Source organism: Fundulus heteroclitus, chromosome 14 (assembly GCF_011125445.2).
Source record: "Fundulus heteroclitus isolate FHET01 chromosome 14, MU-UCD_Fhet_4.1, whole genome shotgun sequence".
Classification (NCBI taxonomy): Eukaryota; Metazoa; Chordata; class Actinopteri; order Cyprinodontiformes; family Fundulidae; genus Fundulus; species Fundulus heteroclitus.
The window spans coordinates 5,457,892-5,485,672 of NC_046374.1; the positions used below are offsets into that span (position 1 = coordinate 5,457,892).

The window sequence follows — 27,781 nt, forward strand, 5'->3', positions numbered from 1 at the left end:
CACTTAGCAAATGTAATGTCTCAAATTCTACAGGATTAGTTAATGATGCACTTAAGAGTCCCTGTAAAAAATATATATTCAAGGGTTTTCCACCAAACGAGTTCCATTGCCATGTAGGAGTTTGTGCTTAGACTCATTGGTTCCTCTGGCACCATTGGTTTTAATCTGCCTTAATGAAGAAAGCCTGCTGGCCTTGAGCTGTAATAAAAACCTCTTGGCTCTGGAACAACAGCCTTTTTGCCTCACTAGGTGGTCAATGCTGGAAGCTGATTTTACTGCTGTCGGCTACAGCTGAATTTAGAAGTGCTGTTTGTGGCTGTATTTATAAAAACCGGTGAGCCTTTTAAACCACATGCTAGTCTTTAGAACAATTGTTTTAAACGATAAGGTTGGGACAGGGAGATATTTAAACTGCAGTTTCTCCAGCCGTGGTTGTCCTCGATATCACAGCGGGTGGAAGAGAAGTTTAGTGATGTAATTATGGGGTTCTAGGACGGTTCTCTGGCTGGGGAAACCCGTCCGCTTGTTGTTTGCTAGAAACCAGCTTGGGACTGGCTCATGCTCCAGCCGTGGTTTAGAACTGGAATCCGTTTGGTGGAAAATCTCAAGCTTGGCCTGTTTATTACACTTTTACTAAATGGAAGGCCTACATTTTTAAGAGTTGTGTGTTTTTGTTTTAAATACCAAAATGCTAATTATTGACCTGCTGATCCTGCTTCCTTATAGTCGGCTATCTCTTTCATGTTTCCCAAACCCTTTGGCCAGTATTAGAAAGACAGATTTGTGTATTGTGCAGGTTTCCTATGGAGTCTGGAAAAGTATGGAATTTGATTGAACCGTTTTCTGTATCTGCCTAAATGTAAATTATTTCTTATTCCATTACATTAATATCTCAAAAGAAGTTTAGAAACATTTGTTTACATTGGGTTATGTCTCACTCATTTATATCTGTGCTTTTTATTTAAACCGTCAAAAATAAAAAATAAATCAGTTTCAAGAATCAATCAAGAACATTGTGTAACCATAATGAAATTGCGTGAGACACCCATGCCATTCATTTACAGAATGACAAAGATTATTGGGAATATCTGCAATTACATGAATGTATCAAACAAACATTCCCGTAGATGTTAAACGGTCATTAGCAGAAATTTAATGTTCAAGTTAACAAAATTTTCACTGTTTTCTTTTTTTTTTTAAGCCTCTCTAGATCCTTTTAGTTCTGAGATTGAAACAGGGCCCTAACGTTGTGCATAGGTTTCAGTTGAGATACCCAACAAAGCAGTAAAATGTCTACTTTTTAGTTCTGTAAAGTGAGGGTATCCCTGCTTACATTATGATTTAAAGTTATCTGGATCTAATCTTCGACAATCATTACAGATTTCTAACTGTTCTAATTTGGTCTAAATGTAAAAAGATATATATTTTATTTATTTTTTATATCCCAGCTTTAAGGCAAGTGTGGAATGTTTTGTTCTGCTAATATGAGCCCAGGTTTGTAACGGAGCTCAGTGCAATTTTATTGCCAAGATTTAAATCACATCATTCAATCATACCTGGACCCTGCTTCACATTTCATCCCTTTAAGCTCAAAGGGAGAATTCATGAGTCTTCTCCCTCAACACTGCTGTCGACTGCATCATTTCTAAACTCCAAAACTGCCAGGTTTATTTCTGAGCTGCCGCCCTCTGCCCTGCTGCTGTACCTTTAGCTGCCGTCTCACACAAGGAGCAAACAGAGAGGAAAGAAATGACCACGAGACGAGTGCTGGTATCATGAGGTGACCAGTGGGTCATCTGCTAGTTGTCAAAGTAGTCGGACAACAGTGTGAACTTTACTCTAACAAGGCTGGGGAAAGTATTTACCCCCTCAGGCAGATTTCTTACGCTTTCACACACTTGCATACTGAAGTTTATCAAACAAATTTTAATATGAAATATGACCTGAATAAACACAGAGACTGTCCAGTCCAACCTGGCCCTGTGTTAGAAGTCCGTTAACCCCCTAAACCTACTGACTGGTCGTTTTGTCAACTATTGACATTAAGTGTTTGTGATATCATTGTGGGGGAATGTCTGTCCACTCTTGTTCAACTTCTGCCACAGAATCACAGCCCTGTTTGAGGTCATTTCACAGCATCTTAGTTTGGTTTCAGACTTTGGCTGGGCCCCTCCCAAAAACCTTTTGTTTTTAGCCGTTCAGAGGTGGACCTGCTGGTGTTGTCCTACTTCATAACTCAAACAACCCTGGAACTAAGGTCACTAATGGATGGCCAGGCATTCTCCTCTGGTATTTTCTGGAATTCATAGTCCCATCCATTATAACAATGGTCAGAAGCAGCCCCAGACCACATCACCACCGCCAGACTTACCATGTTTTCTGATAAGTCTGAGATGACCTTGTTGTTCTCTTTGGATCAGCAGCCATTCTGGCCTGGGAACTCTGCCACAGCGGCCGTTCTTCCCAGTTTGTGTTATGGATAAATCTTGAACTCTGGTCTTTACTGAGGCAAGTGAGGCCTGCAGACCATTAGATATTGTTCTAGGTTCTTCTGGGACCTAATGAATGAGTTGTTGATGAATAATGGTTCTCACTGTAGTCCTGGGTAGTCCCAATGCCTTAGAAACAGCTTTGAAACCCTTTCTAGGTTGATAGACTTGATCTGTCCTTGAAGTTCTTTCGATGGGGGCGTTACATATTGCGATTTGAGATGGTTTGGTCTCGTTTGTGTTGTCAGACAGGTGCTATTTAGTGATTTCTTGATTCTACAGATCGAGTGTGTCAAGATTTTGTTTACCGATGAACTTCAGGACACACACACGGGACTAAAAGTTTGAGAGTCTTTATTGCAATGTTGATGGGTGGAGGTCTGATGAGGAGCTGGTTGCACAGAAACTGAGTGAAGGTGATGGCAGGAGCTGACGGCCCGGAGACAGAGAGTCCACCCTTGCTTGGTGTTGCTCGGCTAGTAGGCCTCGTAGCACTCAGGTTAGCAGTTCATAGAAGACACCAGGGCACAGAGCTGAGCTTCACCAGGGCGGCTAGTCAGGTTAGCAAAACTTGAGAGACACCAGGGCACAGAGCTGAGCTTCTCCAGGGCGGCTAGTCAGGTTAGCCGAACTTGAGAGACACCAGGGCTCAGAGCTGAGCTTCTCCAGGGCAGCTAGTCAGGTTAGCAGAACTAGAGAGACACCGAGGCTCAGAGCTGAACTTCTCCAGGGCGGCTAGTCAGGTTAGCAGAACTGAGAAACAACAGGGCACAGAGCAGAACTCCTCCAGGGCGGCTAGTCAGGTTAGCAGAACTTGAGAGACAACAGGGCACAGAGCAGAACTTCTCCAGGGACAAACAGAGAACAAACAGTCTTTAGAGTGACTGACTGGACTAACCTTAACAGGAGCAAAAACAAAGCTTCCAAGGCAAACGGGGACTGGCATGGAGAGGTGTGGAGTGATGATGACGGCCCAGTGCTGAACTAAAGACAGAGGGAGGTTTAAATAGAGAACTGACAGGTGACACCAGGGTCTGACTAATTAACCAGCAAATGATATCAGGTGTGACTGACTGCTGAGGAGGAGAAGTGAAAATTGACAGAAAATAACTGATGACTGAAAACTAACAATAAATAAAGTCAAACCTAACCCAAAAGAGATGAAAAAATGAAAGTAACAGAAAAACAAAGCCAAACCAAAACTCAACCATGACATTACCCCCCCCTCAAGGCCGGACTCCGGACGGCCTAAAATCAAACAAAACAAACTACAAAGTGACCGAACCAGGGTGGGTGGAGGGACGGCAGGATGGCGGGCAAGAGTCATAACCAAGCTGATCGACCTGGGTGGGTGGAGGGAAGGTAGGATGGAGGGCTAAAATCAAACCAAAACTACCCACTAGGGCGAACTAAAAAGGATGTCTAACAGATGCTGGTAGGCAAAACAAAAGGCGTCTAACCGACGTTGACAGGCGAACATCGCCACCAGGCAAAAACGGGCATGACAGGCGAACATCAACGCCAGAGGGAAGAACAGGCGTACGACAACGCCAGAGGGAAGAACAGGCGTACGACAACGCCAGAGGGAAGAACGGGCGTACGACAACGCCAGAGGGAAGAACGGGCGCACGACAGCGCCAGAGGGAAGAACGGGCGCACGACAGCGCCAGAGGGAAGAACGGGCGCACGACAGCGCCAAAGGGAAGGAACGGGCGCACGACAGCGCCAAAGGGAAGGAACGGGCGTACTTAACGCCAAAGGGAAGGAACGGGCGTACTTAACGCCAAAGGGAAGGAACGGGCGTACTTAACGCCAAAGGGAAGGAACGAGCGCACAACAGCGCCAAAGGGAAGGAACGGGCGCACAACAACGCCAAAGAGAAACCCGCCGGGGCGTGAGGTAAACGCCGGGGCTTGGGGAAGAGAACGTCGGAATGTGAGGGAAGCAGGAACATCTAAAACGCATAGGAACAAGAACGGAGGACGTACTTACACGCCGGGGAACCGAGAACGTCCTAACACGCCGGGGAACCAAGAGTCAGAGGGCGTCCTAACACGCCGGGGAACCAAGAGTCAGAGGGCGTCCAAATACGCCGGGGAACCGAGAACAAAGGGCGTCCAAACACGCCGGGGAACCGAGAACAAAGGGCGTCCTAACACGCCGAGGATCCAAGGGGTCTAAATTTGAGAAGGCCGAGGAACAAGAAGGCCAAAAACTTAACTAAGCCAAACCGAAGGAGCGTGAAACAGCTCATATCAGGGGTCAGAAGCCTAAGCAAGCGCTAGGAACTAAGGAGCACTGGGAGAGCGCAGGACAAAATAAAGAATTTAAACTAAGAATAGAAAATAAAGGCAAGACTAGAACAGGGATAGCACCACAAAAGAAAAACTAAAGCTAACCCTTGAATCAAACAAAACACTAAGCAGAAAACTAAAACGATACCAGAAAATAAAAACAAAACAGAGAAACTAGGACCCGAACTGGTAAACTAATGAAAAACTAGATAGCTAATGTAACACAAAACTGAAGCTGAAAAACTAAGGTAAAAAACAATACTAAAGCAAAATTATGAGACTAAAGCTAAACTAGAAATTAAGGCAAAACAAGAAAACTAGAACATGAATAAGTAAACTAACGAGAAAACCAGAGAACTAAGGCTATAAATGAGGAAATAAAGCAAAGCCTGGAAACTAAGGCGAAATCTAGAATCCTAAAACGGAGCAGGAAAAACAAAGCAAAACAGAGACTAAGAACTCTAAGAAAACAAGAACCCCTAAATAACTCTAAAACCCCAAAAATCCTAAGTAAATCAAAAACTGAAATCGAGCCCAAAAACAAACAACAAGGCACTGGCCTTAAGGGCTCAGGCAAAAACGGCTGCTAAGCAAAAAAAAGAAAAAGTCTTCGTGGAGGTCGTCCTGGACGAGGCAGGCGGCGGAGCAGCATCGCCCGATTAAACCCTCGAGGAGGGCGGCCCCGACGAGGCAGAGTCAAGCGGCCCGGAGACCACGGTCGGCGGCTCCGGCCGAACAGGAAAGTCAGAGACGGGCGCCGTGGTGGACGGCCCCGACGAGGAAGAGTCGAGCAGCTCGAAGTCCGCAGTCTGCGGCTCCGGCCAAACAGAGGAGTCAGAGGCGGGCGCCGTGGTGGACGGCCCCGACGAGGCAGAGTCGAGCGGCTCGAAGTCCGCAGTCTGCGGCTCCGGCCAAACAGAGGAGTCAGAGGCAGGCGCCGTGGTGGACGGCCCCGACGAGGCAGAGTCGAGCGGCTCGAAGTCCGCAATCTGCGGCTCCGGCCAAACAGATCAGTCGGAGGCGGCACCAAGCTACAGGTCTCGGCGGAAACCGAGGCCAGAGGCGGATCCTCCTGGACCTCCTCACGAGGCTTAGGCGGAGGCAGGTCCTCCTGGACCTCCTCACGGGACTTGGGCGGAGGCAGGTCCTCCTGGACCTCCTCACGGGACTTGGGCGGAGGCAGGTCCTCCTGGACCTCCTCACGGGACTTGGGCGGAGGCAGGTCCTCCTGGACCTCCTCACGGGACTTGAACAGAGGCAAAGCGGCTCCCTCGGAGGCCTCGGGCTGAGGCAAAGCGGCTCCCTCGGAGGCCTCGGGCTGAGGCAAAGCGGCTCCCTCGGAGGCCTCGGGCTGAGGCAAAGCGGCTCCCTCGGAGACCTCGGCTTGAGGCAAAGCAGCTCCCTCGGAGGCCTCGGCTTGAGGCGGAACAGCTCCCTCGGAGGCCTCGGCTTGAGGCGGAACAGCTCCCTCGTCAGCCTCGGCTTGAGGCGAAACAACTCCCTCGTCGGCCTCGGCTTGAGGCGAAACAACTACCTCGTCGGCCGACGGGTCTGTTTTAGGCAGCTCGAAGCTTTCGGGCGGAGACTGAACCAACTCTTCGGCTACTTCGGGCTGTGACGGGCAACAGGCTTCGGAGAGCGGCGCCGGGCTACAGGCTTCGGAGAGCGGCGCCGGGCTACAGGCTTCGGAGAGCGGCGCCGGGCTACAGGCTTCGGAGAGCGGCGCCGGGCTACAGGCTTCGGAGATCGGCGCCGGGCTACAGGCTTCAGAGAGCGCCGAGGTTGGAGGCGGATCCTCCTCTTGAACCTTGACGGACCCTCTGCGCCGGTGGTTACGCCGTCTTCGCCGGGAAGGGACAGATGAGGAATCTGAGGCAATCTCGGGGGTGGCAGCTGGCCAACAGGGCAGAAGGTCGTCTCGGTCTCCGTAGTAGAACTCCCACAGCTGGCTCTCCTCGATGCGTGGGGGTCTGCTAGGTGGAACGATGTGCCTTACTCGAGGGGCCAGCTGTGAGTCATGGAGATGATGACCGAGACGACGAGAGGCTGAGCGGCTTCCTTTCCCGGGTTCCGGGGTAGCCGTAACAACGCCCACGTAAACCACCTGGGGAGTGGAGTCAGTCCGGACGGGTGGCGCAGGGTCCCGGGCGGAAGCCATCTTGGCATACCTCTCCCTCATCTGGCGTTCGCACATCTTCAAATATGCGAGGATCTCCGGGTCGTCAACTCCAGCAGGTAAGCCCCGCATGGCGCCTGAGTTCACCTTTTGACTGGGCCGTACTGTCAAGATTTTGTTTACCGATGAACTTCAGGACACACACACGGGACTAAAAGTTTGAGAGTCTTTATTGCAATGTTGATGGGTGGAGGTCTGATGAGGAGCTGGTTGCACAGAAACTGAGTGAAGGTGATGGCAGGAGCTGACGGCCCGGAGACAGAGAGTCCACCCTTGCTTGGTGTTGCTCGGCTAGTAGGCCTCGTAGCACTCAGGTTAGCAGTTCATAGAAGACACCAGGGCACAGAGCTGAGCTTCACCAGGGCGGCTAGTCAGGTTAGCAAAACTTGAGAGACACCAGGGCACAGAGCTGAGCTTCTCCAGGGCGGCTAGTCAGGTTAGCCGAACTTGAGAGACACCAGGGCTCAGAGCTGAGCTTCTCCAGGGCAGCTAGTCAGGTTAGCAGAACTAGAGAGACACCGAGGCTCAGAGCTGAACTTCTCCAGGGCGGCTAGTCAGGTTAGCAGAACTGAGAAACAACAGGGCACAGAGCAGAACTCCTCCAGGGCGGCTAGTCAGGTTAGCAGAACTTGAGAGACAACAGGGCACAGAGCAGAACTTCTCCAGGGACAAACAGAGAACAAACAGTCTTTAGAGTGACTGACTGGACTAACCTTAACAGGAGCAAAAACAAAGCTTCCAAGGCAAACGGGGACTGGCATGGAGAGGTGTGGAGTGATGATGACGGCCCAGTGCTGAACTAAAGACAGAGGGAGGTTTAAATAGAGAACTGACAGGTGACACCAGGGTCTGACTAATTAACCAGCAAATGATATCAGATGTGACTGACTGCTGAGGAGGAGAAGTGAAAATTGACAGAAAATAACTGATGACTGAAAACTAACAATAAATAAAGTCAAACCTAACCCAAAAGAGATGAAAAAATGAAAGTAACAGAAAAACAAAGCCAAACCAAAACTCAACCATGACAGAGTGGTTGTGGTTGGTGAAATTGAACAACATGTACAGCTGGTAGTCATATAATTAGAATGAAAAGGTTGATTTATTTTCAGTAATTCCATTCAAAAAGTGAAACTTGTATATTCATTCATTACACACAAACTGATATATTTTCAATGCTTCAAGTTTATTTTAATTTTGTTATTATAACCGGCAACCAATGAAAACCCCAAATTTAGTATCTCAGAAAATTAGAATATTAAGACCAATACAAAAGAAGATTTCCAGAAATGTTAGCCAGCTATAAAGTATGAGCATGTACAGAACTCAATACTTAGTTGGGGCTCCTTTTCCCTGATTACTGCAGCAGTGTGGCGTGGCATGGAGCTGATCAGTCTGTGGCTCTGCTCAGGTGTTATGAGAGCCCAGGTTGTTCTTTTTGTAGTCTTCAGCTCTTCTCTATTGTTAGGTCTGCCGTTTCGCATCTTCCTCTTCACAATAACCTATAGATTTTCTATGGGGTTCAAATTAGGTGGGTTTGCTGGCCAATTAAGAACAGGGTCCTTAAACCAGGGACTGGTAGCTTTGGCACTGTGTGTAGGTGCCAAGTCCTGTTGGAAAATGAAACCTGCATCTCCATAGAGTTGGTCAGCAGCTGGGAGCACAAACTGCTCTAAAACTTCCTGGTAGACAGCTGCGTTGACCTCGGACCTCAGAAAACACAGTGGACCAACACCAGCAGATGACATGTTACCCCAAACCATCACTGACTGTGGAAACTTTACACTGGACCTCAAGCAAAGGACCTTTCTTCTGCAGACTCTGGTTTCTCGATGTCCAAAGGAAATGCAAAATGGACTTTCATCAGAGAACATAACTTTGGCCCACTCAGCAGCAGTCCAGTGCCTTTTGTCTTTAGCCCAGGCAAGACGCTTCTGACGCTGCCTCTTGTTCAGGAGTGGCTTGACACGAGGAATGCAGCAGATGAAACCATGTCTTGCATACGTCTGTGCTCAGGTCCGCATTAACTAGCCATTAGGCCCTGGGCTGAGAGATCTTGTAGGTCTAAAATAAACGTAGGGACAGCGACAGGACCAGGTAAATACGTAAAAACCTTTATACTCCATCATACACAGAATCTTTTTCTATGATGGGCCCTTTGTCTTCATAGGCCCTGGGAATTCAGCCCAGTAAGCCCGTGCATTAATGTGGGCTTGTCTGTGCGTGGTGGTTCTTGAAGCACTGACTCCAGCTGCAGTCCACTCTTTGTGAATCTCCCCCACATTTCTGAATGGGTTTTCTTTCACAATGCTCTTCAGGGGGTGGTCATTCCTATTGTTGTACACTTTTTCCTACCACATCTTTCCCTTCCCTTTGCCTCTCTATTAATGTGCTTGGACACAGAGCTCTGTGAACAGCCAGCCTCTCTAGCAATAACCTTTTGTGTCTTGCCATCCTTGTGCAAGGTGTCAATTGTCGTCTTTTGGACAACTGTCAAGTCAGCAGTCTTTCCTATTATTGTGTAGCCTACAGAACTAGACTGAGAGACCATTTAAAGGCATTTGCAGGTGTTTTGGGTTAAAACTAGGGTCTGCGAGGCTTCCGTAAGTTTTTCCAAGTTTCCCCAAATCCGTTTTTGAATAACTGCGCATGTGCAAGACCATCTTGCTATTCTGCTCTTCATGGGGATTGCGTAAAAAAAATCTCCCAAATTCACTCTGGTCTTGTTCCTTTCTACTGAGTCCTTCTTCTTCTTCTCATAAACATGAACGCGGTTTGCTTCTTGCGACTCTCATGTTCAAAGTCTATGGTGAGAGCAGTGGAGCTACAATGAACGGCTTACCTAACCGGATACATAAACACTAGAAGTGCCCAGCCAGCAAGCGGAAACTATAAAGGAACGAGCACACACACTGCCTTTATGTGAGCACGTCAGAATGATTGGCATGTGGGACAACCAATAAATAAGATGATACCCCCGGAACTTGAGGGACAGAGAGAGCAAAAACAACATTATAACAAAGCCCTGCCCTTCAGACCGAACGGGAGAGATCGGTTAGAGTTTTTACAGGCCTGCAGCTCTGCAGCAAAAAGTGTTTCTGAACAGTATCACCAACTATAGCTTTAATTAGCTGATTAGAGTGTGGTTAGTGAAACAAACCGACCTTTTTTAAAGAAAATTCTAATTTATTCAACATGACAAATTAGACACAGCTATTTAACAATGGGGGCACTCGTGACATATGGCCATGTTGGTTGGGATAACATAATAAATCAAATCATCCTGTAAAAACTGCATTTGTATCTAGGTGATCTTTGATATTAAAATTGGGTTCATATGTAATGTTAACAAAATTAAGAAGCTGGGAAGAAACACATCACTCCTCATAATTCCACCACTTTTACCCCCTGATGTCTGTTTTTTGTCTCTTGAGTTGGCCTGACTTGAAAAGACCTTGAATCCTCCTGATGTAAGCCAGACACAGTGAAACACCAAATCTTCTGCCATTTTCTCCTTTTGATTGGACTGGTCTTTATCACCAAGAACCTCTGAGACTGATTCAAAGATACTGCACCTTTCCTGGTGGACACAATGTTGCATGCTAACAATCAGGTCTGATAAATACATTTGAATCAGCTTTTAACCGTGGTGTAAAATCCTTAATCATGAACCTCATGCAAAACCCATCCGTTAGCTTTTAATGTAACCAGTAGAGTCTGACAGAAAATGCTTTTAATGGGCTGCCTTCTAGTCCTTCCAGTTGAAACTCAAAATGTCTTTCATATTTCACCAACTCAGGAAAAAGTCATCCCATAGCTGTTTGTAAGAACATTGTTAAGAAATACATGTATCTAGCAGTCACTCAGCAAATACAAAGCTAGGTTTGTCTCATTTGGTAGTGTGTTATGTTTCTTAACTCCAGGTTCTGCTTTTCTACCCAGTTTAGACCTGCTACTACTGTCTTCTTCATCCTGCATGCAGTCTCCTGCAAAAGTATTTGTATTCCTTGAACATTACTGCATTTCATTGGGATGTTATGTGACCGACCTGAACAAAGTAGTGCATTTTGTGAAGTGGCCTTTAGATATCACCTGATCGATAACCAGAGCATACCTGTGTGTAAAATCTGTCCGAGTCTAATGCAGCTGTTCTGTGTCTGGCCTCAGAAGTTCTTTAGAGATCATTAGACAACAACCAGCATCACAGAGACCAAGGAACACAGCAGACAGGTCAGGGAGGAAGTTGTGGAGACGTTTGAAGTAGTTTTGAACATCTCAGAGCCTGCTTCAAAACTTACAATATTCAGTATCACTATGACAGAATTTTCTAATCAGGCTGCCATACTGTCTACCTAACTTGACAGGCTGGCCAAGGACAGCAATACTCAGAGAAACACCCAGGGCACCTATGGTAACTCTGGAGGAGCTGCAGACATCCACAGATCTGGGATCAGAAGCAGCTCAGAGGATGGCCATCAGTCATGCACTCCATTATTCTGGCTTTTAAGCCCTTTTAAAAGTTTCTACAGACCATGAAGGAGACATGGAAAATGTTTGGAAGCAAACATTTTCCATTGTTTAGTTTGATCTACTTAGAAAATGCCATGTATGCAATCATGGTGTTGGTAGCATCATGCTGTGGGGATGCTTCTCCTCAAAAGGAACAGGGAAGTTGGTCAGAGTTGATGGGAAGATGGCGGGAGCTAAATGCTGGACAGTCTGCAAGAAAACCTGTTAGAACACCTGAGACTAGGGTGGAGGTTCACCTTCCAGCAGGACAACCACCCTGAACAAGCAGCCAGAGATGGTATGGAAGGGTTTGGAGATGGCCCCTTCCTGTTCCAACACGCCCGAGCACCAAATAGCTAGGCCCATAAACATATGGAGGATCCTTACAAATGTGCTTCTAGAAGACTGGTCAAAGTCTCCCATGAATACTTCTAAACCTTGTGGAAATGAAGAGCTGTACCTGGAAAAGCTGCAAAGGATGCTTTCACCATCATTAAACCCTATGGGTTAAAATTGAGTTTCCCTTTAAGGTGATGTGTATGTGAAGACAGGCAGGTGAATATGTTTGGTAGCATAGTGTTTTTCTGCCACGTCACAATTCAACACTACTTAGTGTCCATCCCAGAAAATCCTAATAAGATGCACAGAAATGTGTGATTTTAATGCTCTATGTATGGCTGCCCTGTCCTGGACTTTGTGTGTGTGTGTGTGCTGGGTGATCTACTTGCCTGGGGATTGGGAGCTTTTGCACTCAGGATGTAGGGTTGTGGCTTTCAGCAGCTTTCAGTGTTGAACTAATGTGTACGAACAGCAGGACTTTCTGTAGATGTTGATTACCACTGCTATTTATTACTGCTGCCTCGGCTTCTTACTTTCCGCTACAAAACATGGAAATGTTTATACCAATTAAGAGAATAAGTGGATCAGTGAAACAGGACCCCTAGTGTGTGCAGTAAGTAGTTTTCGACATTTAAAGACACATTAGATTTTATTTTTATATGTGTCTTCTATGGTTCTTATTGTGGATCCAATCAATCCTTCATTTGGATTACATTTCTTTATTCATGGTCTGCAAAATAAAAGAACTGCTCCCTAATGTTTAACAGGACATATTTTAGGAAAGGTAACTTAAAGAGCTCCATTTTATCTAATAAAACGGTTGTTAATCGGATCTTTATGGAAGTATCTGCGGTGATCGTGACTTTTTTCCGTCATTCTCTTCAGTTCTAATCTGTTCTCATGATTCTTGCTTCTCAGTAGCTCTCATTAACATAAGAGCACTGAAACCGTTTTGTTTTTACCTCATTTTCTCTCTTTGCATTTCAATTGTCTAACCCACTTTTTGGTAACACTTTTCTTTGAAATTGTTGAGGATCACAGTTGCTAATTTTACATTTGTCAGTTTCTACATGTTGTCCAGCACCGTTAGATTTCTGCATTCTGATATTCATAGAAGAAGAAATTTAAGGTGGAAGTCAGTGCCTCATCTAAAACACAGCACTGGATCTGAAACAGTGGCCATTCAGGTCACTACATGAATTATTATTGTTGTTGTTATTATTATTATTATTATTATTATTATTATTATTATTATTATTATTTGCAGTATTGCAATTAAACTCCAGCTTTTGATCCTTCAACCTCTTTTTGGATGTTTGCAGTCATGTGCTCATTTCGACACGCCACCACAGCCAGACTTGGCGTTTCAAAGCTGACAAGTCTTTTTAAATGATTACTTGTATCTGTTTCATAATGTTAGTTGATTTTAGCTCAGTTACATAAGTTTTCAGGTTACTTTCAACACCTCCTTTTAATATATTCTTAAATGCCATCTTACCGCATTTTGTTTTTCCATGTGTGTTTTTCCAGATACCTTACAAGCCCAGTTGATTAATATGGGTGTTATTCCCACCCTGGTGAAGCTGCTGGGCATCCATTCCCACAACACTGCGCTGACAGAAATGTGTCTGATTGCCTTCGGGAACTTGGCAGAGCTGGGTAAGTATCCAATGTTAAACAGAAGGGCAAAGTAGGAGCCTTCCTTCAGCAACAGGTGGGGGTGGGAAGGGTTACTGTAGACTCTTTACGACCGAAAACTCCCTTCAGCACAGTCTCAGGATTCTCAGAATGTTCTTTCAAGGACTTTAAACCCTAAAAACACAGTAGAGATAAATAACTGTAAAATAGGCTGTGGTTGTGATGGCCTGAATTAAATATTATAATTTCTATGGAACTCTACGCAATTGACTGAATCTTTAGCTTTTTTGTTTTACCTCAAAAACAACCCTCACAGGGGGTGGTAAGCCTTTAAGATTCCATTCCCTTCCTATCTGTTTTGTCTTTTGTTTTAATCGTATCCTTTCTTCATCAAATTTCCTACAATACAATAATATATGTTCTACACTTTCTGTTATTTTAGTCAAAATAGTCTCCTCTTTGGCTCTTTCTACTCACATCCTTGGCATTAATAGATTTTGCACACCACTTTTATCTGTGTTCCATCTACCCTGCCATTTTTCCTTTATTTCTTTATTAATTATTGTCTTAGCTTGTAAGACACTACAAACACTACTTTGAAGAGAAAAAAAAGAGTCCCTAGTGCCACAAGAAAACCCAGAAAAACAAAATAAAAATAAAAAAAATTACCCAACAAAAAATACAACTTTTTTAAAAACACTTTCTGTTAGTTGGAAACTTTGTGCTGAGTTCTTTGTGAATTCAAAAATACTAGTATGCTTAAATAATGCCGATGTTCATAATCAGGAGCTGGCATTTTCAGCAGTAAAACTAGAAATAACCAGTATGTTGTAGCAATTACACATTATAATTTACTTATAGTCACAGATTTATTTGCAGCGATTGTGTTGCAAACTTTTCAGAACTTTTGCTATAAAAGAGCTCTATATTCACTTATGTTTGGAGCCAAAGATAGGAAGGAGGGTCCCTGGCTGTAGAACCTGGTGTTCTCCAGCTATGCTGTAGGAGTATTTCACAGTATTGCACTCTGAAACAAAGCAAGCTCATGCTTTATTTCAATTCAGTTAAGGTTTCCAGTAAGATTGGTTGCTTTCATGGATATAAATTTGAATTTGCAAAATTTCAATGTGCAACGTTTGTGTGTGGCATTTTCTCTATTTAGCTTCTGGTTTTTGCCCATTTTTCTCCTAAGCAGCTCCTCCAGTTATAGATGTGTGAAGTTTGATATCTATGCATATATTTGGCTGTAAGTGCTGTAAAACATTCAGGTATGCAACAAGGGTGGCTGTGTTTTAAATGTTGTTTGCAAATAGAAATACACATTACCCCTCCTGATATGTAATCCGATATTTTACAGAAAATATAAACTGTCAACTAGGAGTTTAAATTGGTAAATGACTGCTGGGAATAAATGCTCAGCATCCTCCCATCACAGAACCAAAAACCACAACTTCCAGATCTCTGGAGGGGATTTGTCCCCTTCTAGTCCGATGCTTTTCAGGACCCTGCTGTGGAGAAGGATTTCAAACCCGATGGAAGCAGCATTTCCTAGCCTGGTTGTCTCTTCTTGTACTTTCAGAGTCCAGCAAAGAGCAGTTTGCCTCCACCAATATTGCTGAGGAGCTGGTGCGACTTTTCCAGAAGCAGACGGAGCACGAGAAGAAGGAGATGATCTTTGAAGTTCTGGCTCCACTTGCTGAAAATGGTAAAGTTCTGTGGTTTTATGTGGAAGACCTTTAAAGGCCTTGTGTGCAGTGGGCCTGTTCTAATCTAAAAATCAGCGCGTGTTTCCTGCTTTCCAAAAGAAATCACTTAGTGTACAGTAAATGATCCTGTCACTGTGAGTCAGCCTTCCCAGACTCTCTGCACAGTCATGATAGACACCTCCTGCTTTGGCTCAGCTGCTCTTTTCCCTACTTTGTCTGAGAGTGTTTGAACAGCAGAGAGAGCATCTTAGCAAGTGTTCCCACGCCGACCGTCTCCAGGACAACGTCCTACTTATCTGCACTCAAGAGACACCTGTCTGACCCTCCTTTCACTGGTCCCGCTGCATTCTGTTCGTCAGGTTTCTGCAGGAACAAACACTCATAGTCAGAGTTCTGGAAATAGTGAGACGGGGGGTCAGTGGGCTGATAGCTGAGTGTGTGTGGGTTAGTAGAGGATGAATATTCATTCCGTCTTTCCCTCCTACATCACACATGTTTAATAGGAGCCAGCAGTACGAGCTTACATCCTCTGCTGCTTCATGTGTTTCTGAATATCTTACCTAGAAATACTCTGATCAGAGATTTATTGGCCGACCTTAGGATGATACCGATTTCAGTTTTTGATTTAGCTTTGAAAACTTTAAATAATATTTTTTTTTTTACTATCTGGGTGCATTCCCCAGTTGTAGCAGTTGAAACGCTTTTGGATTTTTCTCAAAGCAAAACAGCCCAGAGCTTCCTGTTTCCTGCTGAAGCCTAACTCCCCGTTGTAGCAGCCAACTAGCCTCGTGAGACCATCCTGATTTTGCGAGCTTTCAAAGTTTCACTCGCAGATCAGTCTGGCTACCTTCCGTTAAAGAAAATTTGGAGCCGTTCACCTAATGAACGTCCAATCAGCGTTGGCTTTGAGGAGGGTTGAGGTGTGACGCAACGAGAAGCGCGACAGTTCAGTCTAAAGAACATGGCGGCTTCAGCCGATGAAACTAGCGTTAGCGCGGCTATCGAGCAAGTTTTATCGGAATTACAGAGTATTTCTCTGCTGAGCTAACGAGCCTTTACCTGCAGCAGCAAGAGTAGCTTGGCTTGTGGTTGTGTTTTCGAGCGACGACGAAGCATGTTGACGAGTACGTCATATGCTTCGTTGATCTGATTGGTTTATTTGGCCCGTCTATCACCAACATAGGCCAATCAGCTAACCAGTATTTTCCCCCCTTCCCAAAATTACTTCAACGGAAGGTTTCCAGATGGAAATACGGAGCAAATCCATCTGGTGGAGTCAGGTTAGCAGCCAACATGCCTCCACTGAAGCGCTAACACCACTTTTAAGCACTTCAGTGGTGCCTCCCCAGAATACCTAGAATATACCGAGAAAGATGGGCCTCCATGTCCTTAAAAACTGCTGCGCTACAACTGCTGGTTGCTCAGGTGCGAGTCACCAGAATTGACAAGGACTCCTGGATAGGTGTTGAAACGTCTTCAGAAAGAAATGATCGAAAGTCTGGTTGCCTCCGATAAAATTAGGATTCTGTTATTTATGAGTTACTTGGTTATTAACCCTAACCAAGAGATGCAGATTTATTCCTGATCTTTGTTCCTGTATTGTCACAGAAAAAGAAATGTGTGTAATAATTACCTTTTTATTTGTGTTGTTGTTTCCTATGCAAACTGTTAGCGCCCAGAGATTACTCACCATGACCACCAGATCAAACAGATGTCTTTCTCGTAAGCAATAAACTGTAATTAATGCAGCTCCGAGAAATGACACTCAACACCATTTTATTGATGCTTTAAATGCTTTTATTGCGTTTTCCCTGCAGATGATTCTTGTAAAACATGTCAGTCTGTAAATGTAGACTTTGCTGGATAAAAAGGTTTATGATCCACTTTTAATCTGGAGACTGTGGGCTTGATGCATTCACCTTCCTGTTTCTATGGTTGGTTAGTAATGCAGGCAGTTGGACAGTGATGCACTATTAATGTATTGTAACATTCACCCTTTTTTGTGGAAAATGAAATGATTGTGATAAGGATTTTGATTTGCTGTGGTAATGATAAACTCTAAGCAATGACTTATCCTCAGCTGTAGGACCTAACTCTAATGTGCAAGCCTGTGTAATAACGCGAGAAAAGATAAGACTGCTGCCATATTGAAACGCCCGTGTCCAGCTGCAAAAGTTCAGATTTTCCAACTCTTGAGTCGGCCGCTCTAGAGGTACTTGAAGTGCATCAAGCCAAACGTGCCGCATGAAAAACGCCTAAAGGCTCAAAACCTGCAGCACAAGATGCGCGCGACGCGCTGCCAGACGTATCGAAGCCCCTTGAGGTGCGTCCACCATAGCATCTAAACCCGATGCCCTTGATGCTGAACGCAGCATATGGTCCTATTGTACTTTAGACTGCTTTCTGTGTTTTGCTCCTCGTGTATATATTTTATGATTTACACCCACTGAATTCTCCTTCTCCTCTGGCAGATGTTATAAAGCTGCAGCTGGTGGATGCTGGCCTGGTGGAGTGTCTGCTGGAGGTGGTGGGCCAGACTGTGGACGGCGAGCGGGAGGAGGACATCGCTCAGCTCAAGACCGCCTCTGATCTCATGGTTCTCCTGCTTCTCGGGGGTAAGCATCACGAGGGCCTCCTTATTGCTCTCCTGAGGGTGCGCCGGAGAAGTAGCAGTGCCACTTGTACTCTGTCTCAATTTGTAGATCTGGAAGTGGATGGAAGTTATGCACTGTGGTGTGCATTTGTATTCATTCCCCATTATTCTGATACCTAAATAAAAATCACTGAAACCAGGCTGGGGGGAGCAGATATGAAGAGTAAGATCATCTGCTCAGAGGAGGTCCGAACTGAACTTATTGGCCTAAAAGCAAACCACTGTTTCCCCTGTTGTGAAACATGGTGGTGGCAGCATCATGCTGTGGGGATGCTTTACCTCAGCATAAACATGGAAGCTGCAAAAGCTCCAGCAAGACAACAACCCAAAACATATAGCCAGAGCCACAGTGGAATAGTTTAGACCAAGGGTGTCCAAAGTGGGGTACGGGGGGGCACTGATCTTGTGCGGCCCTCAACTGCAATTCAAGAATGATTTGGCCCACCAGCAGGGTCAGGTAATGCAGATGGATTAAATTAAATGAGTGAAAGTATCACACACAAATAAAATCTTCTAGCAATTAAGAATGTTGGGTACAACACAAAGTATTAAGTGTGAGGAAAATAGGCCCTGATGTCCTCCAGCAGCCTAAGCCTATAGCAGCATAACTATAGAGGTAGCTCAGGGTAACATGAGCCACTCTAACTAGAAGCTTTGTCAAAAAGGAAAGTTTTAACATTAGTCTTCAAAGTAGACAGGGTGTCTGCCTCACGGACCAAAACTGGGAGTTGGTTCCACAGGAGAGGAGCCTGATAGCTAAAGGATCTGCCTCCCATTCTACTTTTAGAGAATTTTCCTGCAAGACTTGGAAAAAAAATTACCATCTACAGACAGTCTGCAGATGGTCAGTCAGATGGACTGAGCTTCATCTGTGTTGTTGGAAAGGAAGAAGAGGCAAAGATACAAAAACCATCTGTTGTTGTGCAGGGCTTGGCAGAAAAATACCCTGAAAGACTTCAAATGGGAACTGCAGTGACAAGGGGTTCCAGAAGTATTACCTTAGGGAGGCTGAATATAAATACACGCCACACTTTTTAGATTTTTATTTGTAAGAAATTTTGAAAATCATTTGCTCCAAACTCATAATTGAACCCCATTGTATTTGTTTATCACCTAAGCTCCTAATAAAATGCATTAGTGTGATAGAAACCTGACAAAATGTCCAAAGGGGAATGAATACTTTTGCAAAGCTTGGAACAAAGTTGACAGCTCAATATAACGGCTATATTTCTGTTTTCAGAGAGGTTAAAATGGAAGTAGATGCATAATAGGCATAGAGAACTTTTGACAGTCACTTGGCTATTGTCACTAAGAAAGGAGGTAGACCCTAGTAATTGTGTTCTCTGACAGAGTTCCAGCCAGGATATTCACATCTCTTCCATCCACGTCTCTCTCTTTGGAGACGAGTAATCTCCAGCTCCAGCTCACATCATCGCAACGATCTTCTCCTGTGGTTCTTTAAAAGCCTGTTTAAGTCCATGTTCTAACAGACATAGACTGTTTCCCTGCTTAAAGTATTAAATGGTTATCTTTATGTTCTGACCAATTATTTTGGGTTCCCTACCCAGTCCTAACACATAATTAAATCCTTTTTATAAATATTCTTTGCAGTACAGCAGACTCATGCACAGTGAGATGCAAATGTACCTACAGATTTCCCTCTTTGCAATTCACTTTAGTTATCAGACACTTTCTTATTGTCCGGTAACGCTGAACTGAGCTCGTCTTGTTAGCGAGCCTGCAGTGACTCAGCATGCATAGGAGCAGCTGTCAACCATCCTCCCTCTCTGTGCAGACGAGTCCATGCAGAAGCTGTTTGAGGGAGGAAAAGGCAGCGTCTTCCAGAGGGTCCTGTCTTGGATCCCATCCCACAACCACCAGCTGCAGCTCGCTGGGGCTTTGGCCATCGCAAACTTTGCCCGCAACGGTAAGCTTTAATCCGCCGCCAAGTCGGGGCGCACAAATCTGAGCCAAGGCTGCTACACACGTAACCAGCTGATTTTCATGACACCAAGTGAAGTGTAGGACCGTGAGCAAAGGATGAGCCCAATTACTCGTGTTTGACCTCAGTTTTTAGGAAATTTAAGAAGCTCACTTCTGCCACTGTAATGAAAAAGCTGGACTATTGTAATTCTTTACTATCAGGAAGTCCACAAAATGCAGTTCAAAGCCTTCAGCTGATCCAAAATGCTGCAGCAAGAGTTCTGATGTAAATCAACAAGAGGGATCAATATATAATCTTTACAATAGTTTGTCAATATATTTTCCTAACCGTATATTCAGCATTGCATGCTATTCTATTCATGGAAGCCCATTGAGTGCTTTGGCAAAATAATATCCAGATTTTCCAAAACTATAATCTTAACAAATTGTAAATTTGAAATACGTGATATTCTGTTTTAATGCTACATGATGGACATGGACTGCCATAAAAATCAGTTATGAGGAAAGAAAGTCCATCCATTCCACAGCAATCTATGTTGTCCTGATTTAATTGAACTAGTAAAGGTTAGAAAGCTAAGACAATTTTCTTCACCTGTTATACAAGGAGATAAAAATATGATAATGACATATATAAATCTATATTTCCATAAGAGTTCTGTTCTGTCCGTCTTTTTAAACGGTACGATGGGAGTTGTGTGTGTGTGTGTGTGTGTGTGTGTGTGTGTGTGTGTGTGCCAGCACCGATCAGCTCTCCTGATAACCCCAGCCTCTCTTTTCTCTCTAATCAGATGGGAACTGCATCCATATGGTGGACACTGGGATCGTTCAGAAACTTCTGGAGCTGTTGGATCGCCATGTTGAAGAAGGCAACGTGACCGTCCAGCATGCAGCACTCAGCGCTTTACGCAACCTAGCTATACCTGGTGAGACACAGACTTATTCCCACTTTTCACTGAGAAGTAGAAAACTGAAGAGTTGACCTCAGATAAACCAGATGAGGCTGTTTTCACACGCACAGTAACCCATCCTTACTCTCTGTAGCAGTCACAAACTTCTCCAGCCTTTAAAGTAAATCCTTCTGACACTTAGCATTTTCAGACCGACCTTTGAGCTCTTTGTTGTGACATTCTGTCACACTGGTAAGTCTCCATTGTGGACGTATTTACCATGGAAGCCCCAGAAACTAACAGGTAAAACTGTTATCAGAGCCTCTGGACCTGTATGAACCCTGTTAAGTCTGCTTTTCTATGTCTCTGCAGTGGTGAACAAATCCAAGATGCTGTCTGCTGGTGTAGCAGACGTGGTCTTAAAGTTCTTGCAGTCAGAGATGCCTCCAGTCCAGTTTAAACTACTTGGAACGTTACGAATGCTCATCGATACTCAAGGTGGAGTACTTTCTCTTTTTTCAGCTCATTATCACTATAATGTTAAGTCATCTAGTTAAGTCATCCATTTTATGGATCAGAACCTAAAGTATGAAAACATCACAGCTTTGTCTTCAGAAAAAACACAACTGGACATTTACTGTCTCCAGTTATTCCATCTGAGCCAGTGCTTTCATATTCAGCCAGAGTTCCTCTCATTGTTCAATAATATATTGGAATAGCATAGAATAGATCATACAGTGCCTTACTATTGTTTTATACCCCTTAAACTTTTCCTGTTTGCTTCGTTTAAACCACACACTTCAGTGTGTTTTAAAGGAAAATGAAATGTGACAAGTGTGGTGGGCTTTTTGTATTCAGCCCCCTGACTTAATGCTTTAAAGAACAACCTTTCGCTCCAATTTCAGCTGCAAATCATTCGAGGGACGTCTCTGCTATTTGGGCGGAGGTCTGGAGTTTGACTAGGCCATTCCAACACATGAATCTGCTTTGATCTAAATCATCCTATATTAGCTCTGGCTGTGTGTTTAGGGCAGTTATTCCAGGGGTATGAAAAACATTGGGCTTAACAAAAAGTGTAGTTTTGGTCTAAGCAGAGAACCTCTTTCAACTTGTTTGCTGTCTTCCCAATATGGCTGGCAGTAAACTACATACAGGACGTATGCTGGCCTTCTTCCTACTATCCTACTTCATAAAGGTCAGATTAGAACCTGTCAAAGATTCTTGCACCTGAGCCATGGATCTTTGTAGCTTCTCCAGAGTTAGCATTAACCCTGTCAGTTCAGGAGGAAGGCCATGGTTTGGTAGGGTTAATGTAGAGTAGACTGTAGTTCATTATACTATACACAGGTAAACTCTGTTTACTGTCTTCTGAATTCAAACTACACTTTTCAGTATTTATGTTGTAAAAAAAGGTTCAAAACCATTTATCATTTTCATTCCACTTCACAATTATGCATTTAGTGTTGTTTCCCTGCAACATTTTTTTTTTAATAAAATCCATTGAAGTTTTTTTGGAGAAGTAACATGGAACAGTCCAGGATCAGGAATACTTTCTAATGCAGTGTGTATTGAGCAAAGTTGGCTCTGACATGTTCTACATGTTTCCCTGATAACCAATAGTTCTTTGTAATCTGCAAGAGCCCACATTTTGAATCTTATGTATATATACACACACAATATGACACCTGCCTGTTAAGAAGAGAACTATTTCATAGTTAATGTCGATGTTGTTTGCACACTGTGTGTCTATGTTCAGCTGAAGCCGCGGAGCAGCTGGGAACCAATGGGAAGCTGGTTGAGAGGCTAGTGGAGTGGTGTGAAGCCAAAGATCACGCAGGGGTGATGGGCGAGTCCAACCGGCTCCTATCGGCTCTGATCCGACACAGCAAATCTAAGGTAAAGAAGGTTTCTACGCCGGTCATAAAACAACAACTGGCATGTTGTTTCTTTCAGTCAAGTAAGCTGGTCCATATCATACAGTCCAGTTTTTAATGGATGGGATGGAAATATAAGTATAACCCTCACTGAAATAGTAGTGGCTGATTAAAATAGAAGACTTTTCATCTTCCTCAGGAGTCTTTAATCTTTACAAGCTTCATCACATAAACCCATTTGGCAAAGTAAGTGTCATTTGTAGAGTTAGACATTATTGCCATTAAATACTGATTAATTTAACGGCTAGACATTGTGACGTTGTAAGGCATATATTTAAAACTTAAAAAAATAAAGCATTATTATTAGATCAGATTGAGAAAAATACTTTCACTCGTAGCATATTAACAGAACAAAAAGCTGCACCGTGACCTTTTCAAGCTGCCTTATTGACGGAACTCTAAATTAAAACAATGACAAAATTCTACTGGCTTTCTATCTGTAGGAGGAAGTTTTACTCCACAATGAAAATGCTCTTAATATAGACAGGACAGTCTGGATGTACACCGGACATGCTGAATGTAGACCGGGACGGTCTGGATGTACGCTGCGACATACTTGATGTAGACAAGGACTTCCCCACCCTACTGACAGGCTGGGCAAAGAGTGACTCTAACAAGACTGGGACAGTCTGGATGTAGATCAGGGCAGTTTAGATACAAATCAGGATTGTCTGGATGTAGACATGCATCAGTGGGATGTAGACTGGGACAGGTTAACATAGATCAAGAATTGTGTGCAGTATTATGAGGACATCAAATTGGAAGAGGGGGGGGGGTCTGTGGTGGCAGCTTAGTGGAGTCCTGGAGGGATCATGTTAAACTGTGTTTGCTTTAGATCAGAGATGTAGAGCTGACACAGATGATGCTTTGGTCATTGAGAATTTGAACTGACCAGTATGCAGTTGGATGGTACAATCCAACTGCTGCTCTCTCTACAATTTGGTAGACCTTACCGTGATTAACTAATCATTTAAGTAACAAATATTCAGGATCCCCATCCCTTGCTGGCAGCTGTGATAAATGCTGCATAAAAAGGTGGAAAATAAGGCTGCACAATATATCACAAATATATTGTCATCAAAATATCAGTTTGTGCAATATTCACTTCGCACATGACTGTTTGGAGTGCAACAATTGTTGGCCTATGTATTGCAAGTGTTACGAACTTGCATGTTCCATGCCAGTGTAATATTTGTTCAGTCGACAGCGTCTCACTGCAGTAGATGTTTACACAGGACACTAATGGCATTGCCCTAGATTCTAAAGGTCAGAGAGTGGTGGAAGAACAGGGGAGAAAGAGAGGAAAGAAGAAAACAGGCAAAAATTGCTCCTGATTTCACCATCATGAGATTGGCTAATACCGTGCAGACCTAAAGGAAGTTATTTAGAGACACTACACATTTCTTTAGTGCCAAAGCAGCAGACATCCACCACAAGCAACTTTTTCAAAAATCCTTGGTGTTAAAAGGGAGAAGGAATTTTATTTTATTTTTTTCCAGTGGGTGGGATAGACTCAATATCTGGGTGAATATTAGCTATGAATCCATAGCAGAAAACAATAACACTTCATAAATTCTTGTTTATTCACCAATGTTATTGCTTGTTTTCCTAATATTGTACAGCCTTATTTCCAATCAGAAGAAACATGTTGGTAAAATGAAAAAAATACCCAAATCTGTCAGAGCTATGAATGCTAAATTAGTCTCTCTAACTTTACTTAAGGGCAATTTAGAGAGACCAATGAACATTTGTGGTTGTCTGACTTTGGGACAAAGCCGGAGTACCTGGAAACACGCAGACGCCAAGCAGAAAGAGCCTTCTTAGTTTCTGAACCCAGGATGTTCTTGCTGCAAGGCAGCAGTGCAAAGCAATTCTCCACCTGCCAGCTTTGTTTGTTCATCCTCATCTGAAATATTTGACTCATTATAGGGATGCAGAGGATGTCTGATGTTTCACTGCAACACCTCATGCTTTTTTTTTTTGGGTTGTAGGAAGTTGTCAGGACTGTGATCCAGAAAGGAGGCGTCAAGCACCTAGTAACCATGGCAACCAGTGAACACATGATCATGCAGAATGAAGCGCTGGTGGCTTTGGGGCTTATAGCGGCGCTGGATTTGGGTAAGGCCGTTGACAGATTATGAGAAAAGAGATTTTTGTTATTTGTTTAACTTTACATTTCTGATTTCATACATTAGTTTTGTTTGCCTTTTATTTAACTCAGACTAAATACCGTATTTTTTGGACTATAAGTCACTCCGCAATATACGTATATATCAGTCAAAAAATGCGTCATAAAGAGGGAAAAAACATAAGTCGCACCGGACTATACGCATTTATTTAGATATTTATGCTGCACAATCCAAGACTAAAAACTGACATTTAATCTGGTAAACCAATTTATTAAATTACACAGCTGCATCCACAACCAGACATGGAACATATTTGGGAGGATGAATGGGGTAACTCCAACCAGCAAGGTTTTATTCAGATCAGAGACCTCAAACTGTAGCTTTCTTAGAATTTTTCTGTATTTGTTAATGTATGAAATAATTCTAGTTTTTACGCGCTTTTCTGCCAGAGGGGAAAACAAAGAATCACTTTGTGATGGAAGTTTGGACGGTGATGTGTTAACAGAACGGTTCTGATTTTCAGTTGCAGCTGAGAAGGACTTTGTTGGAGCCAGCTTGGTGTCGGTGCTTCACAAGCTGCTGTCAGATGAAAGGAGCGCGCCAGAGATAAAATACAACTCCATGATCCTCATCTGTGCAGTCATGGGTTCAGGTGAGACCCCAGTTTGCAGACTCTAACCAGCCAAAAGCTTGGTCCTCCCTTTGGTGCTGTGGGAATGATGCTGGGAGTATCTCTGTGAACTAAACTGATAATCTGAACCTGTTTCAAGGCAAGGCATGTTTATCTGTACAGCACATTTCAGTAACATGTCAAACATGTACCAAACATACAGAGGAAAGTATATTGCAGTGGAATAGTTGCAGCAGGTTAAGATAAAAGACAATTTTGACTACAAACTTCAACAATAACAGTTAAAGGCTGCTCTAGACAAATAGGTTTTTAACCTTGATTTAAAGGTTTCAGCACTTTGACAGTCTACTGGGAGTTTGTTCCAGATAAGTGTTCTGCAGAGTAGGCTGGAGCCAGAAGATCTGAGCGGTCTGGAGGGTTGATGCACTGATTTATTTTGGATCTCTTCTGTTTTCAGAACCTCTCCACAAAGAAGTGCAGAGCCTGGCCTTTATCGACGTGGTGTCCAAGCTGAGAGCTCATGAAAACAAGACGGTGTCGCACCAGGCCTCGCTCACAGAGCAGCGACTAACTGCCCAGAGCTAAATGACTGTGCCCACTCCCAACCACCCCCCCTCCCCCCGCCCCTGAATGCCTGCCTGCCCACCTCCCACCTAACTGACACCTCATGACTGCTCCCCCATCGTCATGTGCCAAGGTACCACGTCGCGATAACTGCCAGCCAGACGTCCCCCCCCCCCTCTCTGTCCTCTGCTCCCCGCGCAGCCTGTCTTAGAAACAAGCCGCTAAACAGAAGCGTTCTCCAATTCCACAGCACCTGTAATTTGTCTCTAATGTTGAAATGAACAGAATCTACCCATATCTGTTGTTTTTAGCTTCCACGACGGTTTTAAACGGCCAGCCGCTTACACGTACTTTCTGTTTGAAAGCCATAAAAATGATTCAGGTGGGATGCTGAGGCGGGGGTCCTTCAGGCTTTCCACGCTGGGGCAGTAAGGATACCACCCCACCCCCGTGCATGTATGTTCTGCCTCAAGCCTGAAGCAGCAGATGCCGCTATTTAAGACCACAGCTGTGACACCAGTAACCCACCCTAAGATCGTGCACAAAGACTTTCAGAAGTAAAAAAAAAAAAAACGGACAAAAAAAAGGGCCTTGTTCTGATTTCTTTTCTCCAAGCCGCCTCCCATGATGTCCCCGGTCATGTCTCATGTAGCTGGAGTATAATCTGAGTAGAACCTGTGCATGTTTTTGTCCTGTTCAAGCTGTGACCGTGTTCATTTTTACCTCTACGGCCGCCTGCTTCGTTCTGGGTCCGACGCTCTTTTATTCGCTCTTCCTGAGCCTTGGATGTAGAGATTTTAGCGTTTCAGTTGCGCAGCTCTCCCAGCACACTCCCCGATCCAATGGCTGGACAGTGTAAGCAGAGCCCCAGCCAAGGTCCAGCCTGTCCCGGAAGAAGAGCCGGACTAAGCGCAGCCAGGTTTAGGTCAGATGATGTCCCTCTGGACAGTGGGGAATGTTCTTTTCCCATCTCAAGCCTCATGTAGAGCCATCAGCGGTGAGGCTGGAGTCTTAGCTGGGGCTCTTCGCCTCGATCCAACACCACCAGACTTCATATTGTGGTCTGTCTTTTAACGTCTCCTTGTGGTTTCTCAGCAGAGTTTACTGTTAGAATATCAAAAGTATGCGTTCAGCACATGTTAGCCAATCCCTTTGACCAATTTAATCAATTTAAATCATGTTTACAGAAAGTTTTATTAAAGCTTATAGTTGCAAATCCAGATTTGTCAATACACATCGTGGAATCTGTGTAAAATGACTATTTATTACGCTGTGGATGAAGCTCATCTTTTGATATTTTGTAGATGATAGATGCTATGAAGAGCAGTCCCCTTCCCCCCCCAAACCCATTGGTAGTTCGGGTCCGAGGGGGGTCCCTGCTAACATGCCCGTCTGAGCATGTGCGACACTGTGCCGTCACTCGGTGTGTTCCTCAGCCTGGGCCCAAACGTCTCGTTTTTAAAGATATGAATGGTTATTTATCAGATTTGTGATCTACTTGAGACACATGCCAGTGGAGATGTATCCATTGTAACTGCATAAAAATACTCTCAACACAAGTGTTTGTTGTAAATGTTATGAGTTGTACATTTGAAGGACTCAACAGACAATTAAAAGATAATAGCTGGTGATGTTTGAGGTCTTTTTTGTGTCATTAAATGAACAGAATCATGTATTTAATCTGCTTTCAGCCTTCTTAGGAAAGTCTGCACCTGGCCAAAGAATTCAGTTTTCTGCAGCATTTCTGTCAGACTGGATGGACCATTTTTGCTGATGTTTGCATGGGAGCTGCAGAACCTCCTGTCCTTAGTTCCAGAACCGTACCGTACCCACCCAGCAGATTCCACCCGATGTATTTACAGGTTACTTTTTGGGACCCGCTCTCTCA

General features: G+C 44.1%; 1 protein-coding gene across 2 annotated transcripts in view; it reads left to right on the plus strand.

Annotated features, from left to right (window-relative positions):
* The window catches only part of rap1gds1 (RAP1, GTP-GDP dissociation stimulator 1), a 46,972-nt gene extending 19,448 nt beyond the window's left edge, over positions 1-27,524 (plus strand). For both annotated transcript variants that reach the window (XM_036146123.1, XM_036146124.1), the window contains 10 exons: positions 13,338-13,466; positions 15,025-15,150; positions 17,623-17,766; positions 19,600-19,731; positions 20,537-20,671; positions 21,008-21,133; positions 22,392-22,531; positions 24,561-24,687; positions 25,222-25,350; positions 25,787-27,524. In XM_036146123.1, the coding sequence (XP_036002016.1) occupies positions 13,338-13,466; positions 15,025-15,150; positions 17,623-17,766; positions 19,600-19,731; positions 20,537-20,671; positions 21,008-21,133; positions 22,392-22,531; positions 24,561-24,687; positions 25,222-25,350; positions 25,787-25,914 (1,316 nt within the window). In that variant the 3' untranslated portion in view covers positions 25,915-27,524. The remainder of the gene's footprint in view (positions 1-13,337; positions 13,467-15,024; positions 15,151-17,622; positions 17,767-19,599; positions 19,732-20,536; positions 20,672-21,007; positions 21,134-22,391; positions 22,532-24,560; positions 24,688-25,221; positions 25,351-25,786) is intronic.
* The last annotated feature ends 257 nt before the right edge of the window (positions 27,525-27,781 follow it).